The sequence below is a fragment of the Myodes glareolus genome, chromosome 6 (genome assembly GCF_982192425.1).
Source record: "Myodes glareolus chromosome 6, mMyoGla1.1, whole genome shotgun sequence".
Lineage (NCBI taxonomy): Eukaryota > Metazoa > Chordata > Mammalia > Rodentia > Cricetidae > Myodes > Myodes glareolus.
In genome coordinates, this window is record NC_142031.1 from 71,683 (window position 1) to 95,185 (window position 23,503).

General features: G+C 41.1%; 1 protein-coding gene across 1 annotated transcript in view; it reads left to right on the top strand.

Moving 5' to 3' along the window:
* The first annotated feature begins 993 nt into the window (after positions 1 to 993).
* LOC148121583 (uncharacterized) overlaps positions 994 to 23,503 on the top strand; it is a 113,561-nt gene continuing 91,051 nt past the window's right edge. Inside the window, exon 1 of the mRNA XM_087906744.1 lies at positions 994 to 1,107. Coding sequence (XP_087762870.1) covers positions 994 to 1,107 — 114 coding nt within the window. The remainder of the gene's footprint in view (positions 1,108 to 23,503) is intronic.

Below are 23,503 nucleotides of genomic sequence, written 5' to 3' on the forward strand. Positions count from 1 at the left end.
GGATTTCAGTTTTGTGCATAGAGATAAATATGTTTCTATTTTCATTCTACATGAAGATGTCTAACAAATTCTTAAAGGGAGAAACTGACAGTCAAAATGCCGGGCTCATGGCAAATCTCAGGGGGACTGCTAGGCACCCCATTAATTTGGCCAAGGTAAGACAGGATCTCCAGGGGCCAATTAAAATCTATGTTCCTTAAATGTTTAATGAAAGTTTACAGGCATTTTGCCCAACCACTGAAGGTCACCAGGCAGCAATAGCCATGGCCTTCATAGGACAGTCAGCATCAGATATAAGGAGAAAGTTACAGCAGATAGATAGGTTGCAAGATTGTACCTTGCAGAATTGGGGGAGACAGAGAAAATGTTAAATGAGAGACAGAAAAAGTAAAATAAAAGAGAGAGAGGCGGGAAGCGAAAGAAAGAGAAAGGCGGGAGGCAGAGAAAAGAGACAATCGGAGGGATCATAGACAAGAAATTTAACTAGGAAGAAAAAGACAGGACTCAGAAAGATAGAGAGCCTGGGCAACAGAAGATTAAAGACAAATGAAGATGGACAGACTCCCTGGTCACCCTTGATCAAAGCCTTTTGTTGACCAAACCAGGGACTTTCACTTTCCCTGCTGTTTTCAGTTCTACAGGAGAAGCAGGCTGCTTGCCTGCCTCTGCCTCCACCATGCCTCCTCACCAGGATGACCACCTCCCCCTGCCATCACCACTGGAGAAATCTTTGCCTCCTAGCAACTGCCTTGGTGCTACACTTGCCCTAAAACCTGCATGAGCCCTGGCTGCTCAACCTGCAGTCTTGTTCCCTTCACCCCTGTCAGAATGTGATAGGGCACTCACAATGCTCCCACAGGTGCCCTCCTGCACTGGGCTGCTGCTCCTGTGCCCTGCTCACGGCGATGGACTATGGATCATACCAGCATCTGCAGAAAGGACAGGTGGCTGGCAGAATGGCAGGCTGAGCAGTGCCAGGCAGAGCCAGAAATGATGGCGAAGCTTGCCTGGGACACAAGGCAGGGGGTCGGAGCCAAGCAGGTATACAAGACTGAAGGTAAGCGAAAGGCGGGGACAGCAGTGGTGAACAGGAAGCGAATGATTTGGGTGAGTAGCCTCCCTTCAGGGACGTTGGCTCACCCAGAAGGCTGAACTTGTGACTTTGATACAAATTCTATTGATGGCAAAGGAAACGTCTACACTGACAGCAGGTATGCTTTTGTCACCACCCATATACATGGAGCAATATACAGACAAAGAGGACTGTTGACATTTGCGGAAATTTTGAGCCTCCTCAAGGCCAAACATTTGCCAAAGAAGATAGCCAACATACATTGGCCAGGACTGAGACAGCCAATGTAATGGATAAGAAGATCATAAAAGTAATCTTCCTGAGGTTTGAAATGTCCAAGGTAATCATGTCCGATAATAGACCTGCCTTTGTTGCCCAGGTAAGTCAGGGCATGGCCAAGACACTGGGGATCAATTAAAGATTAAATTATGCTTACCAACCACAAAGCTCAGGTCAGATAGACAGGATAAATAAAATTCTTTAAAAAAAAATCTATAAATTGACAAAATTGGCCCTAGAAATCAGCAAAAATGACTGGACAGACCTCCCTCCCTCTATCCTGTTCTGGGTTCAAAACACCCCAGCAATCACTGCCACTAGTTCTGTTTCCTGGCTAGTTAGCTGCTGCTCGTGCATCTGCTGACTGCGGCTGACCCTAGTGATGGATATCTTGAGCTCAAGGCCTGCACAGGACAGGCACATCTGCTGTAAGATGGGTTTACATCACCTTTAAGGCTCTTCTTTCCTGAAGTCAGAAGCTCACAGGGCTCTGCTCATTTTTTTTAAAGTTGATGTCTTTTGAAATACAGTATCAGATAGCAGAAGCAAAAAGTAATTCTGTTCTGTTCCTCCTCTATGTGTCTGGGACCTATTGACAGGAATTATTTTGTACGGTTTGAGATTTTTCCAGATCAGACCGTATTGTGCAGATAACTGCAGAGAGAAGCAAGCACACCTAAATCTTTCTCACCTCTTGACAGGTTTTGCTTTTCTACAGGAAAATCTTACTTTAATCTATGAGATTATGGAATGACATGACTTTCAGAAGATAAACAAATATGGTTTTATTTACGATCACCATTCCAGTCCCTCTGAGTGCTGAGACTGGAGAATCACTGTTTAGGTTCTCAAGATGCTGCTGATCCTTTTCTTCTATTTTTGTTTTAGTTCTGAACCTAAATCCTAATATACCATCTCCCTTTTACACCCCCATTGATTTTATTTTTGAATGTTGTCCCTAGGTCCAAGCTGGCCTAACGTTTTAATGACATGTTGAGCTTCTAGGTTACTGGGTTAATTATATTTTTCTTTTTGTACCTCTTACGAACTAAACCTAATTCTTGATTTCTGCTTCCTCATTGGCTGTCCTCTGGCTTTAGGACTTTTAGTTTTGTTTTGAACATTTGTCATTCTGTATTGCATTTTCTCTCATTGCTTGTTGAAGTTCTTGCAATGGGCACAACCCTTGTACATTTGGATGAAGCTGATGCTACAGAGCACAATGGAAGCCAGTGAATGTCATATGGCGCCAGCTGGGCCGAAGCTGACTTCTCAGACACATTCTCTGGAGTTGAGGACCAACACTCCCAGTGTCTACAGCAAAGGAGATTTGTCTTCATAATACTGAACTTGCCTTTTAAGGGAAAAATACATTTCACGAAGGACATTGTTTTACAGTGATAAGGCATCCATGTGTTTCTTAGGGCTGAGAGAAGCTCTTTGTAGTCAATAGACTATTATTGCCACAGTGATGGGTGCTATTCCTGGGTCTACAATGGTTCACAATGTCTACCATGTAGTTACTTTCAAGCCTCATTCATCAGATAATTTTGCTACGAGCTATTCTGCATGCCCTGGAGGTATTTTACTATCTTCTCTCAACACTGCTGTGTAAATAATGCTCTGTAAAATATGAGTTATTTTGTCTTATCAGTTATACTAGTTTTCAAATGGTTATTGTCTGAGCAAGTCTATTGATTTTGATGTTCATAACCTCACTTTCAGAGGTGGTGCTCTGGAACAGGAGTGGTCTGGATCTGTTGTTTTTAAAGGAAGGGGGGCCTTTGCACTGCACTCAAGGAAGAATGTTGTTTTTATGCTGACCATACCAGATTGGTTAGGGAATCTATGACCAAACTTAGGGAATGCTTAAAACAGAGAAAAAAAGAATATGATTCTCAACAAGGATAATTTAAAAGATGGTTTAATAAATCACTATGGTTAACGACCTTAATTTCCACTATAGCTGGGTCCCTACTTATTTTGCTTCTTATCTTTACATTTGGCCCCTGCATTTTAAATCATCTGGTGCAATTTATAAAAGACAGGCTTTCAGTTATCCAAACCATGGTACTATCCCAGCAATATCAGATATTAAAGCAGAATGATATAGAGGTTTTCAAACACATGGATTTATGATTAAATCCATGAGAAAAGAAAAGGGGGGAATGAAAGACCCTCAGGACACCCCCTGAGAACCTGCAGCTGGCCTGCTCCCATGAGAACATTCTGTTTGCTATCAGGACCTGCAGCCAGCTGTTCTCATGAGAACATCCCGTTTGTTTAGGAGAACAGGATATCTATGGTTGGCACATGTGCCAAACTTCGAATGTTAATGGAAAATTTCAGAGCCAAAATGAAACATCTAGGAAATAGTGTGAGCAAACAACATTGTCCATTGTCACTGTCTGATCTGCTTAAAATAACTAGTGATCTTTATGCTCTGAAAACTGCCGATTACGTAATTAATTTTGCCTATATAAGCTTGCTGAAATTTTGCTCGGGGAGCCCTGAGTCACCCGATAGTGCTATCAAAATAAACCTCTTGCTGTTGCATCTGCTGGCCTGGATTAATGGGTCTGGGGACTTCCCTCATGGCCATAGAAATTCTAGGGTCTTTCACATGAGACCACCCCATAGCATGTTTTTATTGTATATTTTTGTTTTGTTTTGTTTTGTGTTCTCTGACTCTCTCATACATTGAGTTTAACTTCAAATTTTGTTTCTCTCAGTGCACCCATGTCTGTCCCTGTGTGTGTGTGTGTGTGTGTGTGTGTGTGTGGTGGGCAGGGTCACAATTCAAAACATTTTAGTAAAGGCCCTTTGCAGACACCATGGTTGGTGACTTCACCAAGATGGATGCTTTTAGGAGGCTGCTTCTAGTAACCACCCTGATGAATGCTGACCTCAGTAAGATGGTAGATACTACGAGCCATATTTTCAAGGTCCATTTTGTTCTCAGTCTCCTAGCCTCTATAAGACCACGATTTGAAATCAGTGTTCCTCACATTGTGACAATACACTATATGTGTAAAGAAAAATACCATAAGCCTTTAGCTTCCTGTCTAGGGTGAGAAGGTTAAAAAGAGAGGGAGAGAGAGAAAAGAAAAGAAATGTGGAAGACAGACTGAGTAAAAAATATTCAAGAAAAACAGAGAAGTTTCTATGTAGAATGGGACAAAATAGAGATCTAGAATGAGAGAGAGAGGAAGAGAGAGAGAGAAAGAGAGAGAGAGAGAGAGAGAGAGAGAGAGAGAGAGAGGAAGTGTATTCCCCTAAGCAAAGGAAAACATAACCCTACAGAACATCTGGCACACAGTGAATTCAGTCCTTTGAGGGAATTTGTAGGTCTCATTGCCCACCATAAGAAAAAAATCATCTAGCTGGGTGGTGGTGGTGATACATTCCTTTTTCTCAGTTCTAGGGGACAGACTCCAAAGCTAGAGAGAAACCTTGTTTTGAAAAAACAAAAAATAAATAAGTAAAGTATTAAATGAGTAGACAGATAGATGTATAGATAGATAGATAGATAGATAGATAGATAGATAGATAGATAGATAGATTATACATACATACATACATACATACATACATACATAGGTAGATAGACAACTACACAGATAGATAGAGATGATTAAAGACCTCAGAGATCAGGGGAGGCAGAGGCAGGCAGATTTGTGTGAGTTTGAGGCTACCTTTTTATGCAGTGTGAGTTTCATGACAGACGAAGTGACACAGAGAAACCCTGTCTTGAAAAAAAATGTGTTTAGTACATGCCTTTAATCCCAGCACTAGGAGATAGAGGCCAAGGCAGCTGGATCTCTTTGAGTCCAAAGTCCGTCTTGTCTACTAAGTGAGTTTGAGGGCATAAAGAGATACACAGAGAAACCCTATGTCAAAAAAACAAAACCCAACAAATAATTATAATAATAATAATGAATCTAAGAGTTCAAATAATTGACTTCACCTATAATTCAAAAATTAAAAAATAAAACAAAGAGTGTGTCTGACTGATCAGCAAAAGGACTATGCGTGCCAAGGGGCTGCCATAATTATGGCATCATGAGAGGGAGGGACCGAGGAACTAAGGGAGGAAAGAAGGAAGTTGGCAAGTGCAGTTCCCTGCCATCTAAGTCTCCTTTCAAAGACATTTCACCATGGCCACCACTTGCTTGCTTGGGGTTCTCTTTCTGTTGTTCTGTTTTTACAAACTCATCCCCCTTCTCAGACTAAATACTGAGTCAGAGAAAATTAAAACAGCTGTGGAATAATTTTTAAAATTCCCAATTGGATATCATTTCCAGGAATAATATTGACATAGTGATTTGTTTTGAATGCTTTTACTTCAGACATAAAAAGTAAAAGTGTCATTTTTTTGATTTCTTTTAGAGGGTCTGTTTCACACCAGAATGGTTTACATTTGCTGTGCTGCTGAAGATGATCTCCTGATCCTTGTCTTTCCAGTCCCTGAGTGCTGCTGGCATGACAGACAAGGGCCTGCACACTGGAGTTTTTCATGCAGTATTGAGAGCATGGAGCCCATAAGACCAAGATGAAAGCATTAGAGGGGACTGGCTCCATATCTGGCAGATGCAAGTGAATCTCTTGGAGCTTGAGCCAGCCTGGTCTACAAGAGCTAGTTCCAAGAACCGAAAAAAACAAAAAGCAAAAAAAAAAAAAAAACCACATAAATGAAACAAAAGTAAGAAAGAAAAGAAATGTGGATTTACAGATAGGAAATAAGGAAAAATAACCAGAATGTTACCAAGAAGACAGCCTGGTCTTTAAAGTGAGTTCTAGAATGGCTGTGGCTATTATACAGAGAAACCAGCCATGCCTCAAAAAACAAAAAAAGAAGAAAACAAAAAGAAAGAAAATGCTGCTTTTCTTCTTTTTTCTTTGTTAATACCAGATTGTTTATTTTAATTTTAGTTTTCCTTTTAAAATTGTAATTGCAGCAGCAGTGTTCAGAAGAAAGTCCTCTTCCATGTAGTGAAATAGTTTGTGTGAAGCACAAATAAAAAGATAGGTCCTGTCTCCCCCCGCCCCAAAAAATCAAGTTAAAATGTGAAATAAAACAAAGAAGGCAAATAAAGGTTTTGGGGGGTTTTTTTGTTTTGTTTTTGTTTTTTACTAAGAAACCTGAAAATGACTGAATTCAGCAATTTCCCAACTTCAACAAGAAGGTAACGTTTCCCAACTTCAGCAAGAAGGCAGCAAATATGCTTATCTATCTAGGCCTGGCAATGGCGGCATGTGCCCTTTATCCCAACACCCAGGAGGCTGAGTGTTAAGAGCGGGGGACTTCAGCTCCAGGTTCTTTGTGAGTAGTACCAATGAGGACCCTGTGTACTTCTCCCCAGAGAGTGATGAGTAACCAGACCAAGCAAGAGAATTTTTTTTCTAATGATTCTTTACTGGCAACTTCAATATCCAAGGCATCAATGGGGTTTACAATCTTAATAGGCATGGGGGTTGATAATGGGCAACACACAGGCAATTCAATATCACAGTTATTAATCCTACTAATCCTAATACATAAACCAATTCATAACCTTAATCCAATTTATCACTTATCTATAAAATACTTCTTAAACTTAATATAACTTACCAATTACCTATAAAACACCTTTTAAACTTAATACAACTTATTCATAACCTACAAAACACCTTTAAACTTAATACAACTTATCAGTTATTGATAAGAAATCTCTTAACATTCCATCTACTAAACATATGTATTAACACATCTATGCTCTTCTCTTAACATTATGTACATGCATTAAATAGCATCATACAACCTAGTGTTCTTCAGCTTAAAAAGGAATTTTTGAATTTGTTTGTTTAATGTTTTTTTTATTATGTATACAGTATTCTGTCTGCAAGCATGCCCTCAGGCAAGAAGAGGGCACCAGATCTCATTATGATGATTGTGAGCCACCATGTGGTTGCTGGGAATTGAACTCAGGACATTTAGAAGAGGAGGCAGTGCTCTTAACCACTGAGCCATCTCTCCAGCCCTTGAATTTCTTTGGTTGGATGCCTGACAGCACTGGGAGCTGGATGGTGAGGCTCAACTCTTGATCCTGTGGTCTGTGCTTGGGAGATAAGGTGTTCATTGTCCTGCTCTTAGGCTGGTCAGGTGCTGCATCAATTCTTGACCCTGTAGTCTGCGGCCTGGTCTCAGAAGGCAAAGCATTCTGCCTGTGCTTGGGAAGGCAGAGAGTTCTGTCTGCACTCAGGAGGGCAGAGTGTCTTGTCTGTTCTCGGGAGACAGACCTTCGATGATCACTCTCAGGAAATGAAGATTTGCATTCAGGATGCAAGGTGTTAAATGTCTGCTTTTGGGAGATGAAGCTCTGTACTCAGGAGACAGAGCATTAAATGTTTAGGCAAGGCATTAAATATTTCTGCTATTAAGGAGGCAGTATTAGAGGATCTCTCTTTCCATGAAACTTGTTGCCCAGGCCATCATAAGAAGTGAGATAATTGCCCTCCTTCTGCCCTCTCTTTTTATACCAGTTTGAAACAGACTCTCATTTGATCCTTCTGATAACCAGATATCCTAGGTTATCAGTATCGACTGGCCACAGAAGGGTGGGGGTCCCTCTCTTGTGGCAAGATAACCTCATTACCAAGGTTGCTGGGTACAGCCTTCAAGTGGGCAAATGTTCTCTTAATATTTCACCTTAGTAATTTTCCACACCACACACAAGAAGAAATGCTTTTACAGTACCCTAAGTTGCATTCATTTTTGTTTTATAAATTTCCTGTTCTATCTACACTACAGATTTTCTTTTATTTATTCATTCAGAGGAATCTGTTTTCGTGCTCATTACACTGAGGCAGGTGAATCCCTCTGAGCTCCTGGTCTACAAGAACTAGGTCCAGTACAGCTAGGACTGTTAGGCAGGGAAACACTGTCTCCACAAACAAACAAGCAAACAAACAAAAAGCATATCTAAGCAGACCAGTCAAGTGGTAGCCTCACACTTTAATGGGTCAGGCAGGATTTTAAGACCTTAGCAAGGGGTAGTGACCTTGAATTTTACTAGTCTGTACCTCACCTCTACCAGGTGCCCTCAGGGGACAGGTGTGGAGCCTAGGGACCAGGGAACAGGTGATCTAAAAACTTAAAACAGCAATCAAACACAATTCAAGTAGGAAGAAATAACTTTGGTAGTTACCCCATTCAAGAATTAGGAAAAAATCTAGTTTGACGCCTTTAATCCCAGCACTTGGGAGGCAGAGACAGACAGATCTCTGTGAGTTTGAGGCCAGCCTGATCTATAAGAGCTGGTTTGGCCAGGTGGTGGTGGTGCAGTCCTCTAATCCTAGCACTCGGGAGGCAGAGACAGGCAGATCTTCGTGAGTTCGAGACAGCCTGGTCTTCAAGAGCTAGTTCCAGTATAGGCTCCAAAGCTACAGAGAAACCCTGTCTCTAAAATAGAAATTTTCTTTGATGAAAAAAGGATTTCTTTGATGAAATCCAACCTGCTTCCATGGACAAAGCTGTATAGCCAGTAGAACTAGAGGGAACATGTGCAAATCTATCAAAGTGATTAAAAAAAAAAGCTAGACTCTCACATGATCATAAAAGATGAAAATCTTATGGTTGACACCATCCAACCTCAAGTGAGAAAAACTAGACACAACACAGTGGGAACTCTTGCTATTCTCCAGTACACCATATAAGGGGAAATTCTGTCGCTGTAGATTTTGGAAAAACTAAAACCCTCTTATCTTTGTTTCTTTTCTGTCATCCATTTATCCCCCTCAGAGGACATCTGGACATTTGAAAGGATTTGGTTTTCTTTTGTAGAAGTAGAATGTTCCTCAGACATAACTCTGAAAACACTAAAACGGTTTCTACTCAGTTCAGTTTTCTACCAAAAACTCTTGTCTGGCATGTTTCTGTCTTTGGTGGCTTCCTGTCCCACCATCCTCACAGCAGTCAAGAAACTGCTGGCAGCCATCCATAACTCTAATTTCAGCAGAAACCACCCCCCATCTTCTGTCTTCTGAAGGTACCAGGCACTCTCGCAGGGTTCACAGAGGCTGGCAGGCAGGCAGACATACAGCCAGTGTATGTGTGTGATATCCAGCATGTGTGTACCTGCCCTATTATCCTTTATGAAAGGGCAATGGCACTATTAAATTGGAGTAGGTCTCAAGAACATACAAACCCAAATCTCTGCTGGGCTGTGAGCACAGGAAACCAGACTCTAAGCTGTAGCCTTGGAACCAGTTCTGGAACTCCCAAGTGCCACCACTACACCACCCAGCTGGATCTCTCCTCTTCTCTGCAGGTGGACATCAGTTTGACTGACTGACATGGCACTACCCAAGACAGGACCAAAGTGCCTACCACTTAGGCCCTCCCCCCCTGTCTCTGCTTTACAACAATGGGCTAGGCCTCCATTGAGAATCTCTAGGAGGTGCTTCATTTTCTACCTCACTGTGCCTGATGGCTCTCTGAACTTTGGTAAGACCAAAGAACATTTCCTGTGCAGCCTGTGAAGGACAAGACTGTCAATTTTAATCCTATAATACCCCTCCTGTAAAGTCATGTACACCTCCCCCCACCAGCCAGCACTGTCTTTCCATGTTTCTTTGTTCATATATTGTTGTCGGGGCATCTCTTTACATAGCCCTGAAAACATGATTTTCAGAGTTCACAGAGTTCACTCTGCCTCCTGAGTGACGGCATGATGATACTAAAGGTGTTTTGCTTCTTTTTATTGTATACTTAGTTTAATTTTCAATTTTATTCAAGTGTTTCTCTGTGTGTTGAAGAGTCCACGAATAAAAAAATAAAAATGTAGATTCCAAAATTAAGAATGTAGGAATAAAGAAATATAAAGTTATAAGTCTAGGAGAATGAGAACAGACTATCATCAGCTTTCTCATCAGATCAAGGATCATTCATTCACAGTGAGCTATTTCCTCAGTTGCTTGGGAAGCGTAGGTCATTTTTACAATTGGCTGTTTTATTTACAAGGCCAGAGCTTCGCCCTATGAATTGAGAGTAGTGTCCTGGCCATCCCTGATAAACAACAGATGTAAACTGAGATAACATTTAGGAGACAGAGATATGGGACCTTTGTTTTAGACACTGTCTCCATTATGGAAAACTGGTCTCCACCAGAGGAGAGGCATAAGTCTCTAGAGGTATCAGGAGATTGTGGACAAATACAATGGTTTAATTAATGAGCTCTGATAAGGGAGGTTGTAAAGTATGGCAGTCAGTATCAGAGTTTTACCTTAAGATAGTGTGAAAAGCTCTCTTCTATCTCCTAAGTTCTCAGCCTAAGATTCAGTTAATCCTAATTTATTAACCTTCTAGTATTACTAGCAGTCCTTTTCTGACTAATTATTAAAGACATCTGTTTTCTCGCACTTAGTGACCTTCATTGTAATCTCCTCTAAAACATATTTCATGATGGCTGTCTAGTTACCCATTAACAATAACACTCACTCCCCTCTTTAGGGTCTCTGCTGACCAACCTAAGGGTCAGGGCAAGGTTGTAACAATTCTTTTGTTCAGAGGTAATGCTTGGTGTCCCTGCTATAAAAAGTGGGTTCAGAAACCGGCCTTTTGCCACAGCCTAACATACACCATCTCTGATTATTGTCTCAGCTAGCTGATAACCTTCTGTGCCCTGTGGTGTTTTATTTTTATTTTTCATTTTTAAGTTTTCTTATTATTTTCCTAGGATCTGGTTTCTGGAACAAAGTTTGCTTCTGTTTTATTAGACTTGGTGTTGTTCTCATCTTTGCATGACCCCCCTGGACCCAACACAACAACAAAAAAGAATTAGGAAAAGCCAAGCAGTGGTGACATAATACTTGTAATCCTAGCACTTGGGATGCTGAGACAGGAGGATATCAGTGAGTTCAAGGCCTGCCTCATTTACCAAGCAAGTTCCAGGGATGGTATTTAGAGAAACCCTGCCTCAAAAAACAAAACAAAACAAGACACCAAAAACCAAAGAGTTAGAAAAGTGCTCATGAAACACCATGAAGCAACTTGATGGCACTTAATAGCAATCAAATGTGAAATAAAAAAGGTAAACATTTCTTGGATGGATCAAAACCTACAGAGCAATCCTCTAGCAGACATCCTTCAGAGGGGTGAGTTTGCTCCTGACCCGCAGCAGAGAACCGGCAAGGAGGTGTTCAGACATTCCCAGACCCCCTTGACTCCCTGGTCACTCTGAAGGGGTGGTTCCACCCTGCTAAGCTCTCCCACCTCCTATCTCAACTTTCACCCAGGTACCCCTTTCTCTATCCCTCACTTCACCCTGGGGTCATAAAATTCCCCAGCTCAGCTGCCTTGCACTCTGGGTCTGGACTGTAAGCCCAACCCAGCAGGAGGGAGTTCCTGAGTTTCAATAGCATGCCTGAGGAAAGATAGGCCTTCTGTCAGTGAGGTCCCTGCCCAACAAGGGAACCTGACTCGGTATCAGAAGTTCCAATAGAGAGCATTTGAAGGAAGAGATGGGCAGATGCCAAGGCAAGAATTCCTCCAACAGTCTGAAAAACAATATGAAAACATCAGATCCCAGCAACCCTAAAATAGAATTACTTGAGCACCTTAATCCAGAAGAAGTGGAAAAAAGTGCTATTATGAAAGCGATAGAGTCCTTTAAACAGGATATGAATAACTCTCTTAAAGAATTGGATGAGAAGTATAACAAAAAGTTTGAAGAAATGAGTAAAGAATTGAATGAGAAGTATAACAAAAAGATTAAAGAAATGAGTAAATCTGTAAATGATACCCTGGGAAACCAAGGAAACACAATCAAACAACTAATGGAAACAGTTTAAGAATTGAAAAAACTGAAATGGAGGCAATAAAGAAAACACAAACCGAATGCCGGCTGGATATGGAAAAGCTAGGTAAATGAACAGAGACTACAAAATCAAGCATAACCAATAGAATACAGGAGATAGAAGAACGAATCTCAGATTCTGAAGACACTATAGAGTAAATAAATGCTCTGATCAAAGAAAACAGCAAATCCAACAAATTCTCATCACAAAACATTCAAGAAATCTGGGACACAACAAAAAAACCAAATCTAAGAATAATAGGGATTGTAAAAGGAAAAGAATTCCAGATCAAAGGCCCAGAAAATATATTCAACAAAATTATAGAAGAAAACTTTCCCAACCTAAAGAACGATATTCCTATGAAGGTTCAAGAAGCATACAGTACACCAAATAGACTGGATCAAAAAAAAAACATCCCCTCACCATATAATAATCAAAACTTAAACCATACAGATTAAAGAAACAATATTAAGAGCTGCAAAGGAAAAAGGTCAAGTAACTTACAAAGGTAAACCTATCAGACTAACACTGGACTTCTCTATGGAAACCATGAAAGCCAGAAGGTCCTGGATAGAGGTACTGCAAAACCTAAGAGACCATGGATGCAAACCCAGACTACTATACTCAGCCAAGCTATCATTCACTATCAATGGAGAAAACAAAATATTCCAGGATAAAAACCAATTTAAACAATTAATAGCCACAAATCCAGCCCTACAGAAAGTAATAGAAGGAAAATTGCAACCCAAGGAATCTAACATTGCCAACACTGCCTACAATAACTCAGACATCTAGCGACCCTTCACAAGCACAACTCAAAAAAGGGAAATGCACAAACTCTACTACACAAAAATAAAAAATAAAAAATAATAACCGGAGTCAACAACCACTGCTCATTAATATCACTTAATATTAATGGACTCAACTCACCTATAAAAAGGCACAGATTAAGAGATTGGATATGAAAACAGGATCCAACATTCTGATGTTTACAAGAACCACACCTCAACCACAAAGACAGACATCTACTCAGAGTAAAGGGATGGGAAAGGTTTTCCAAGCAAACGGACCTAAGAAACGAGCAGGTGTGGCCATTCTAATTTCCAACAGAATTGACTTCAAATGAAAATCAGTCAGAAGAGATGGAGATGGACATTTTATACTCATAACAGGAACAATTCATCAGGAGGAAGTCTCAATCCTGAATATCTATGCCCCTAATATAAAAGCACCCACTTATGTAAAAGAAAAAACTTTTAGAACTCAAGGCAGTCATCAAACCACACACACTAATAGGAGAATTCAACACACCTCTCTCACCAATGGACAGGTCAATCAGACAGAAACCCAACAGAGAAATAAGAGAATTAATAAAGATAATGAATCAAGTGGACTTAACAGATATCTATAGAACATTCCACCCAAATAGGAAAGAATATACCTTCTTCTCTGCAGCTCATGGAACCTTCTCAAAAATTGACCACATACTTGGTAACAAAGCAAACTTCCACAGATACAAAAAAATATTAGTAACCACCTGTGTCTTGTCGAATCACCATGGTATAAAGTTAGAATTCAACAACAATTCTAAACCCAGAAAGCCTACAAACTCATGGAAGCTGAACAGTCAACTACTGAATCACCCCTGGGTCAAGGAAGAAATAAAGAAAGAAATTAAAGTCTTCCTTAAATTTAATGAAAATAAAGACAAAACATACTCAAACCTATGGGACAAAATGAAAGCAGTGCTAAGAGGAATGTTCATAGCACTAAGTACCCAATTAAAAAAATGGAGAAAGTACACATTGGAGACTTAACAGCACACTTGAAAGCTCTAGAAAAAATGAAGCAGACTCACCCAGGAGGAGTAGAAGACTGGAAATAATCAAACTGAGGACTGAAATCAACAAAATAGAAACACAGAAAACAATCTAAAGAATCAATGAAACAAAAAGTTGGTTCTTGGAGAAAATCAACAAGATTGACAAACCCTTAGCCAAACTAATTAAATGACAGAGAGAGAACACTCCAATAATAAAATCAGAAATGAAAAAGGGGACATAACCAAAGACACAGAGGAAATTCAGAGAATCATTAGATCTTACTATGAAAGCTTATATGCCACAAAGTTGGAAAATGTACAAGAAATGAGCTTGTTTTTAGATAAGTACCATTTACTAAAAGTTAGTTACTAACTTTACTAAAAGTTAAATCAACACCAGGTGAACAATCAAAATAGAACTGTTAGTCGTGAAGAATTAGAATCTGTTATCAAAAACCTCCCTACCAAAAAAAGCCCAGGACCAGATGGTTTCAACGCAGAATTCTACGAGAACTTCCAAGAAGAGCTAATACCTATACTCCTTAATGTATTTCACAATATAGAAACAGAAGAGTCATTGCCAAATTCTTTTTATGAAGCTACAGTTACCCTGATACCAAAACCACACAAAGACACAACCAAAGAGAATTACAGGCCAATCTCACCATGAACATCGACCCAAAAATTCTCAACAAAATCCTAGTAAACCGAATCCAAGAACACATTAGAAAAATTATCCATTATGATCAAGTAGGCTTCATCCCAGAGATGCAGGGCTGGTTCAACATACACAAATCTATCAATGTAATCCATCATATAAATAAACTGAAAGAAAAAAACCATATGATCATTTCCTTGGATGCTGAAAAAGCATTTGACAAAATTCAACAACCCTTTATGATAAAGGTGTAGAAGAGACTGGGGGTACAAGGATCATACCTAAACATAATAAAAGCTATTTACAGCAAGCCGACAGCTAACATCAAACTGAATGGAGAGAAACTCAAAGCCATTCCACTAAAATCAGGAACACGACAAGGCTGTCCACTCTCTTCATACCTCTTCAATATAGTGCTTGAACTTCTAGCAATAGCAATAAGACAACATAAGGGGACCAAGGGGATTCGAATTGGAAAGAAAAAGTTAAACTCTCATTATCTGCAGATGATATGATAGCGTACATAAGCGACCCCAAAAACTCTACCAAAGAACTCCTACAGCTGATAAACATGTTTAGTAATGTGGCAGGGTACAAGATCAACTCCAAAAAATCAGTTGCCCTCCTATACACAAAGGATAAAGAAGCAGGGAGGGAAATCAGAGAAACATCACCTTTCACAATAGCCACAAATAGCATAAGATATCTTGGGATAACTCTGACCAAGAAAGTGAAAGACCTATTTGACAAGAACTTTAAGTCTTTGAAGAATGAAATTGAAGAGGATACCAGAAAATGGAAAGATCTCCCCTGCTCTTGGAATGGGAGGATCAACATAGTTAAAATGGCAATTCTACCAAAAGCAATCTATAGATTCAATGTAATCCCCATCAAAATTTCATCAAAATTCTTCACAGACATTGAGACAACAATGATCAACTTTATATGGAAAAACGAAAACCCAGGATAGCCAAAACAATCTTATACAATAAAGGAGCTTCAGGAGGCATTACCATCCCTGACTTCAAACTCTATTACAGAGCTACAGTATTGAAAACAGCTTGGTATTGGCATAAGAACAGAGAAGTCGACCTCTGGAATCGAATAGAAGACCCAGATATTAACCCACAAACCTATGAGCACCGAATTTTTGACAAGGGAGCTAAAGGTATACAATGGAAGAAGGAAAGCATCTTTAACAAATGGTGCTGGCATAACTGGATGTCAACCTGTAGAAGGATGAAAGTAGATCCATACCTATCTCCATGCACAAAAATCAGGTCCAAATGGATTAAAGACACCAACATTAATCCGTCCACTTTGAACCTGATAGAAGAGAAATTGGGAAGTAGTCTACAAGATATAGGCACAGGAGGCCTCTTCCTAAGTAGGACCCCAGTACCACAGACAATAAGAGAAACAATGAATAAATGGGATCTACTGAAACTGAGAAGCTTCTGTAAAGCAAAGGACACTGTCAGTAAGACAAAAAGGCTGCCTTCTGACTGGGAGAAGATCTTCACCAACCCCTCATCAGACAAAGGTCTGATCTCCAAAATATACAAAGAACTCAAGAAACTAGACACTAAAACTCTAATTAACTCAATTAAAAAATGGGGTACTGAACTGATGAACAGAGAATTCACAACAGATGAACTTCGAATGGCCAGAAGACACTTAAGGTCATGCTCCACCTCCTTGGCGATCAGGGAAATGCAAATCAAAACCACTTTGAGATACCATCTTACACCTGTCAGAATAGCTAAAGTCAAAAACACCAATGATAGCCTATGCTGGAGAGGATGTGGGGTGAGAGGAACACTCATCCATTGTTGGTGGGAATGCAAACTTGTGCAGCCACTGTGGAAATCAGTGTGGCGGTTTCTCCGGAAACTGGGAGTCAACCTCCCTCAGGACCCAGCAATTCCACTCTTGGGAATATACCCTAGAGATTCCCTAACATACTACAAAAGCATTTGTTCAACTATGTTCATAGCAGCACTATTTGTAATAGCCAGAACATGGAAACAGCCTAGGTGCCCCTCAATAGAAGAATGGTTTAAAAAGGTGTGGAACATATACACATTAGAGTTTTACTCAGCGGTAAAAAATAATGACATCTTGAATTTTGCATGCAAATGGATGGACATAGAAAACGCTTTACTGAGTGAGGTAAGCCAGACCCAAAAAGAGGAACACGGTATGTATTCACTCATAAGTGGATTCTAACCTTAAGTAACGGTCTTTGAGCCTATTATTCGTGATCCTAGAGAAGCTAAATAAGAAGACGAACCTGATGAAGATTATTTAGCTATCCGCCAGGAGGTAGGAAATAGTCAAGAGTCCCAGGTAACCTTGGGTGCATGGGGGGTGGAAAGGTTGTTGGAAGGGGAGAGGGTTAGGGAGGAGGGAGTAGGGGAGGAATGGAGAAAACTCGGTTGAACGGGATGGGGGGAGGGAGGAAGGATGAATATGGGATCAGGGAAGAAAATATTTCAACTAAGGGAGTCATCTTAGGGTTTACAGGAGACTTGATTATATATGGGATCCCAGGTCCAAAGAGAGATCCCCAGATTGTTCTCTGGACAGAGGAGAGGGTGCCTGAACCGGCCTTGGCCTATAACCATACTGATGAATATTTTGCTTATCACCATAGATCCTTCATCTGGCGATGGATGGCGATACAGATGGAGACCCACATTGGAGCACCGGACTGAGCCCCCCAAGGTCCAAATGAGGAGCAGAAGGACGAAGAAAATGTAAAAGGAAATAAGGTCTGCAAGGGATGCTATCACCCACTGATACAAGAGGGCGGATCTAATGAGAGTTTACCAAGGCCAGCTGGACTGCGACTGAATGAGGACGTGATCCAACCAGTTTCTCTGAATGTGGCCGGATTCTCTGAATGTGGCTGGCCCGGAGTCTTTCTGAAAAGCCATTGACAATGACACTGGGACATGTTTCCTCTGCATATACTGAATTTTGGGGATCCAGTCTGCTTGGATACTCACCTTCCTGGACCTGGAGGGAGGGGGGAGGAACTTGAACTTCCCACAGGGCAGGAAACCCTGACTGCCCTTAGGGACAAAGAGGGAGGAGGAGAGGGAGGGGGGGAGTGGGAGGGTGTTGGGAAGAGGGGCGTAAATGGAAACTTTTATAATTTAATAAAATTACTTAAAAAAAAAGAACTCAAGAAACTAGACACTAAAACTCTAATTAAACCAATTAAAAAATGGGGCACTGATCTGAACAGAGAATTCCCAACAGAAGAACTTTGAAAGGCCAAAAGACACATAAGGTCATGCTCAACCTCCTTAGCGATCAGGGAAATGCAAATCAAAACAACTTTGAGATACCATTTTACACTGGTCAGATTAGTTAAACTCAAAAACACCAATGATAGCCTATGCTGGAGAGGATGTGGAGTGAGGGGAGCACTCATCCATTGTTGGTGGGAATGCAATCTTGTGCAGCCACTGTGGAAATCAGTATGGCGGGTTTCTCAGGAAATGGGAGTCAACCTCCCTCAGGATCCAACAATTTCACTCTTGGGAATATATCTGAGAGATGCCCTATCATACCACAAAAGCATTTGTTCAACTATGTTCATAGCAGCACTATTTGTAATAGCCAGAAACTGGAAACAACCTAGGTGCCCCTCAATAGAAGAATGGTTAAAGAAGGTGTAGTACATATATACATTAGAGTTTTACTCAGCGGTAAAAAACAATGACATCTTGAATTTTGCATTAAAATGTATGGAAATAGAAAATGTTTTACTGAGGTAACCCAGACACAAAAAGAGGAATATGGTATGTACTCACTCATAAGTGGATTCTAGCCATAATTAAAAGTCTTTGAGCCTATTATTCGTGATCCTAGAGAAGCTAAATTAGAAGGTGAACCTGAAGAAAATCATATGCTATCCTCCTGGATATTGGAAGTAGACAAGTTTGCCAGGCAACCTTGGGTGCATGGGGGGGGGGGAAGGAAGGGGAGAGGATTAGAGAGAAGGGAGCAGGGGAGGATTGGGGAAAGCTTGGGGGAATGGGAGGGGAGGAGGGAGGAAGGATGGATATACAAGCAGGGAAGTATATATCTCAACTAAGGGAGCCATTTTAGGGTTTGCAAGAGACTTGATACTAGAGGGGTTCCCAGGTCCAAGGAGAGTTCTCCAGGTTGTTCCCTGGACAGCAGAGGAGAGGGTGACTGAACTGGCCCCTAACCATACTGACGAATATTTTGCATATCACCATAGAAACCTCATCTAGCGATGGATGGAGATAGAGACAGAGACACACATTGGAACACTGGACTTAACTTCCTAGGTCCAAATGAGAAGCAGAAAGAGGGAGAACGTGAGCAAGAAAGTGAGGATCAGAGGGAACCGTCACCTGAAGACGGATGGAGATTGAGGCAGAGACCCACATTGGAGCACTGGACTGAGCCTCCAAGGTCCAAATGAGGATCAGAAGGAGGGACAACATGAACAAGGAAAACAGGACCGTGAGGGGTGCATTCACCCACTGATACAAGGGGACTGCTCTAATGAGAGCTTACCAAGGCCCGCTGGACTGGGAATGAACAAGCATGTGATCAAACTGGATTCTCCAAATGTGGCTGACATGGGGACTGTCTGAGAAGATATTTATAATGACTCTGGGACTTGTTTCCTCTGCATGTACTGGCTTTTTGGGATCCTAGTCTGTTTGGATGCTCACCTTCCTAAACCTGAAGGGAGGGGGGAGGAACTTGAATTTGCCACAGGGCAGGAAACCCTGACTGGAGAGGGAGGAGAAGGGGGAGTGAAGGGAGTGGGAGGGTTTTGGGAGGAGGGGCAGAAGTGGAAACTTTTATAAATTAATAAAAAAAAGCCTTTGATGAAATCCAACCTGCTTCCATTGTCAAAACTGTAGTGCCAGAAGAACTAGAAGGAACATGTGCCCATCTATCAAATTAAAAAAAAAGCAAGACCCTCACATGATCATAAAAGATGAAAATCTTATGAGAAAAACTTGACAAAATGCAACAGGAACTCATGCTATTCTCCATGACTTTCAGAGTTCACAGAGTTTACTCTGCCTTCTAAGTGTCGGGATGATGATAGTAAAGATGTTTGCTTCCTTTTCTTGTATATTTAGTTTAATTTTAAATTTGTTCAACTGTTTCTCTCTCTCTCTCTGTGTGTGTGTGTGTGTGTGTGTGTGAGAGAGAGAGAGAGAGAGAGAGAGAGAGAGAGAAAGAGAGAGAGAGAGAGAGAGAAAGTGAGAGACAGAGAGACAGAGAGGGGTTAGTATAAAGTTATAATCCAGATACTTTCTAGGTCATATGTCAAAAGTTTTCATTATGAAAACAAAAGTCAATAAGCATCTGTGAATTTTTTATTTGTTTGTTTATTGGTTTGTTTGTCTGTTCATTCATTCATCTGTTCACATATTTGCTTTATTTATTTATAGTGGAAGAGTTCTGTTAGGGTTAGGAATCAGTATAGAACAATCCATCAGAACGCTAGGTAGGAAGTTATCCTGGAGAAAGGGTAAGATGTCATGACCTTCCCCATAGAGAGGGAGCATTCTGAAGGGAACAGATCCAGAAGGCAAGAGTCAGGTAAGAAAGCTTAATTTCAAGTGCTGCCTGCTTCCCACAAGTCCTTTCCCCCAAAGTCGGGCATTTAGATAAGAAAGGGTCTCCATTCACTCCCTCTTGAGGAATTTCAGGCCTCCACATTAACATTTGACTGGGGCCTATTGGCAAGGTCAATGCTAGCTACTCTCCTCCTCCTCCTCCAGGGACCTGAAGCCACACCCCAGTTCACTTCTGCTGGCAGCCATTGGAATTCATTCTCAGATCCTGCAGCCTCTTCAGGCCACAGACCATTTCCTTTAGAAATCCCTGCATCACTACCCATATATGTCAAATAAATACTCACCAGCAGAAGCTCAAAAGCAGCTTCTCAAAAATTTGTTTGCTTTTTTTTTCTCCTTGAGACAGGGTTTCTCTGAGACAGGGTTTTCCTAGATGTCTGGCCTTGAACACACACAGACCTGCCTGCCTTCTTTGTGAAGTTTTGGGGTTATAGCCTTGTGCCTCCAACAACCAGTTCATTTTTTTTAATGCCAGGTTATTTAGTTTAATTTTAGTAAATTTTCTGAAATTGTATATTCCCTTTTAAGACCGAATCTACTGACTTACATTAGCAATTGACTTGCTGTTAAATTTGGCATAAATTTCCAGCCAATCTGGGACAGGTCTGTCTTTAGATTAGAAGCCATCCCTGTACCTCCCTGCTGAGTCCCATCTGTTCACCTGGTCCTGTCACTCACACCTCACCAGCCAATCAGAGCCTCCAACAGACCTGGCAGTCAGATGGGAGGGCTCATCCGGGAGCCGACTTCCATTCTGGTTCAGCTCTCTCAGGCACTGCAGCTCAGTCTCTCTTGTGGGCATATAGTGTGTCATCTGGGCAGCTGCAACATGGTGAGTGAGGGCTTGCTCTACACAGATGGGAGGAGTGGCCGGGCTTGGCGAGTGATGGGCTGTTGTCCCCAATGTATGTGGAGCGGCGCTGAGACTCGCGGCCGGTGTGGTGGCCGGGTGGGAGCCAGCGGACAGACACAGAGTTTAGCATTTTTTGCTTGAGTAGTCCTAACCTTGCAGATCTCTGTTAGCAGCCTCTGAATCCCTTCACTGCCTGGGCTGTGTCTGCACAGAGCAGAGCATTGGGAGCCGCAGATGGAGGTGTCTGTCATGCATATATCGTCGCATGTGGAGAGATATCAGCACATTCGCGGAGACTCCTGGTCTCTCCTGGGTCTTCAGAAGTTCTGCACTTTTAACATTTAGGTTTGGGATCTGTCTGTAGTTAATTTCGTGTGGCTTGTATATGGTATCTCCTGTGTAGAGTAGTGCGCCGCTACTAACTAAACTGTGATGTAGACGAGTATAGTTGATAATAGAATTAATGGAATAAGGATTTACCAGTACTTAGGAGATATTAAGTCACACAAAGTAGAATTAAAGTGAGGGAGGGCTGCATACCAAATATCCAAAGATGAGAAGCATGCACCCCATGCCTGTTAGAAATTAGTATGATGAGATGCAAATGTTTGTTCAGCAGGATTAATCAGCCATTAAAGTACATTCCTATAACAAATGAGACAACCATGATTTACAACCAGCCAGAAGACCCACTTCCCCATCAAAGGCTTCTAACCTGTTGCTCAGGGCCCATTAAGGTGTCATAACCTTGTGTGCCAGGAGAGTATAATAATTCTAGAACAGCTGTTTTTTCAGCTCTTAGGAAAGGAGATGTGACTCAGTGGTCCCCTGTGCTGATTGAGGTGGACTTGAATCCTGTCTGCAGCCCCACAGGGCATTGCCCTTGCTATTCTCCTAGCTGACCACCATAAATTCTTGGATAACAAGTATGCTGCACCACCGAGCTCTAAAAGTACCAGTTTGAGTCATACAGTGGGACTGTCCATTGCAGTAACAATAAAAGGATTTGCATGTGGAACATGCCTTCTCCCTTCAGATAGAAAAGTAGGAACCGTGTACTGTATACATTGGAGATGGTAAACACACTGTTGAATAGCTAGATCTTAGTCTGAAGTTTAAGGCCATGGGCTGCAGGGGTCTGCTTTACAAAGAAGGACCTAATGGGGTACAGTGATTGACTTTCTGTGTAATTTCCCATCATACATTAATTCCTTCCTTGTGAATGAAGACAGACACTGATGGGTGTACGGTTTAGGGAAGAGAGCTTGAACTCCCAAGTATTGAGTTTCCAATTAGTGAACTCTCCCATGCAGATATGTTCAATCCTGGTTGACACAGTGAAGTCAGCTCAGACGTTTGAGACATAGGCCATTGACTGTAACTCCATATGTCAGCTTACAGCACTCAGCAGCTAACATTTTACATAGGACAAATTATTAATGGCATTCTCCCTACCAGTGAAGTGCCTACTCTGTTTCAAAGTCAGTATAACTGAGTGTTCTCTTATTTTTTATAATTTTAAAGAGTCAATTATTGGATATCGTTTTTTAGATTTCATTTTCTCCAATGGCATAAGTGCTATAATCTCTTTGTTTCTATTTTCCAATGTTTCCCAGTTTTTGCATTTCATTCCCTTTTTTAAGTGCTGTTTATTTGTCTATTTATTTATATCAGTTTAGAGCAATAATTCTCAACCTTGTGGGCCATTATTCCTTTTGGGGGATTAACTGAACCTATCAGACCATTGGCTTAAGACCATCAGAAAGTAGAGATATTTATATTCTAATTTATAACAGTAGCAAAAACATAGTTATGAAGTAGTAGTATAAATAATTTTATAGGTGGGGGTGTCACTACATCATGAGTAACTGTATTAAAGGATCATAGCACTAGGAAAATTGAGAACAACTGGTTTAGATTAATGTCTCCTGTAGCTCAGGCTTGCATCATACTATGTAACTGAGAATTGCTGTGAACACCTAATCCTGCCTCTGCTACCTAGTGCTGGAGAGACAGTCTTGCAAATCCTACCAGGCTAGACCTTTACTGGTCTGTGTCATGGAGAAAGATCAGTGAGTGAGCATCTTCCAATATCTGTAGATTTTACTGTGAATTTAAGAGTGAAGTGGGACCTGTGTAAGAAACGAGTTCACTAACCAACTCTAAAGCCAGTGTAGTCATAAGAGACAAAGGATGGGTAAGAAGGAAGGTAAAATCTTTCCTGCTGTGACTGTAGTGACATTAGCAATGTGTAGTGAGGTGATCAATTTTAGATGTTCCATAAATGTCCCATCTGGCCATTTCATGGGTCCACAGACCACACACAGGACCTGGTGTA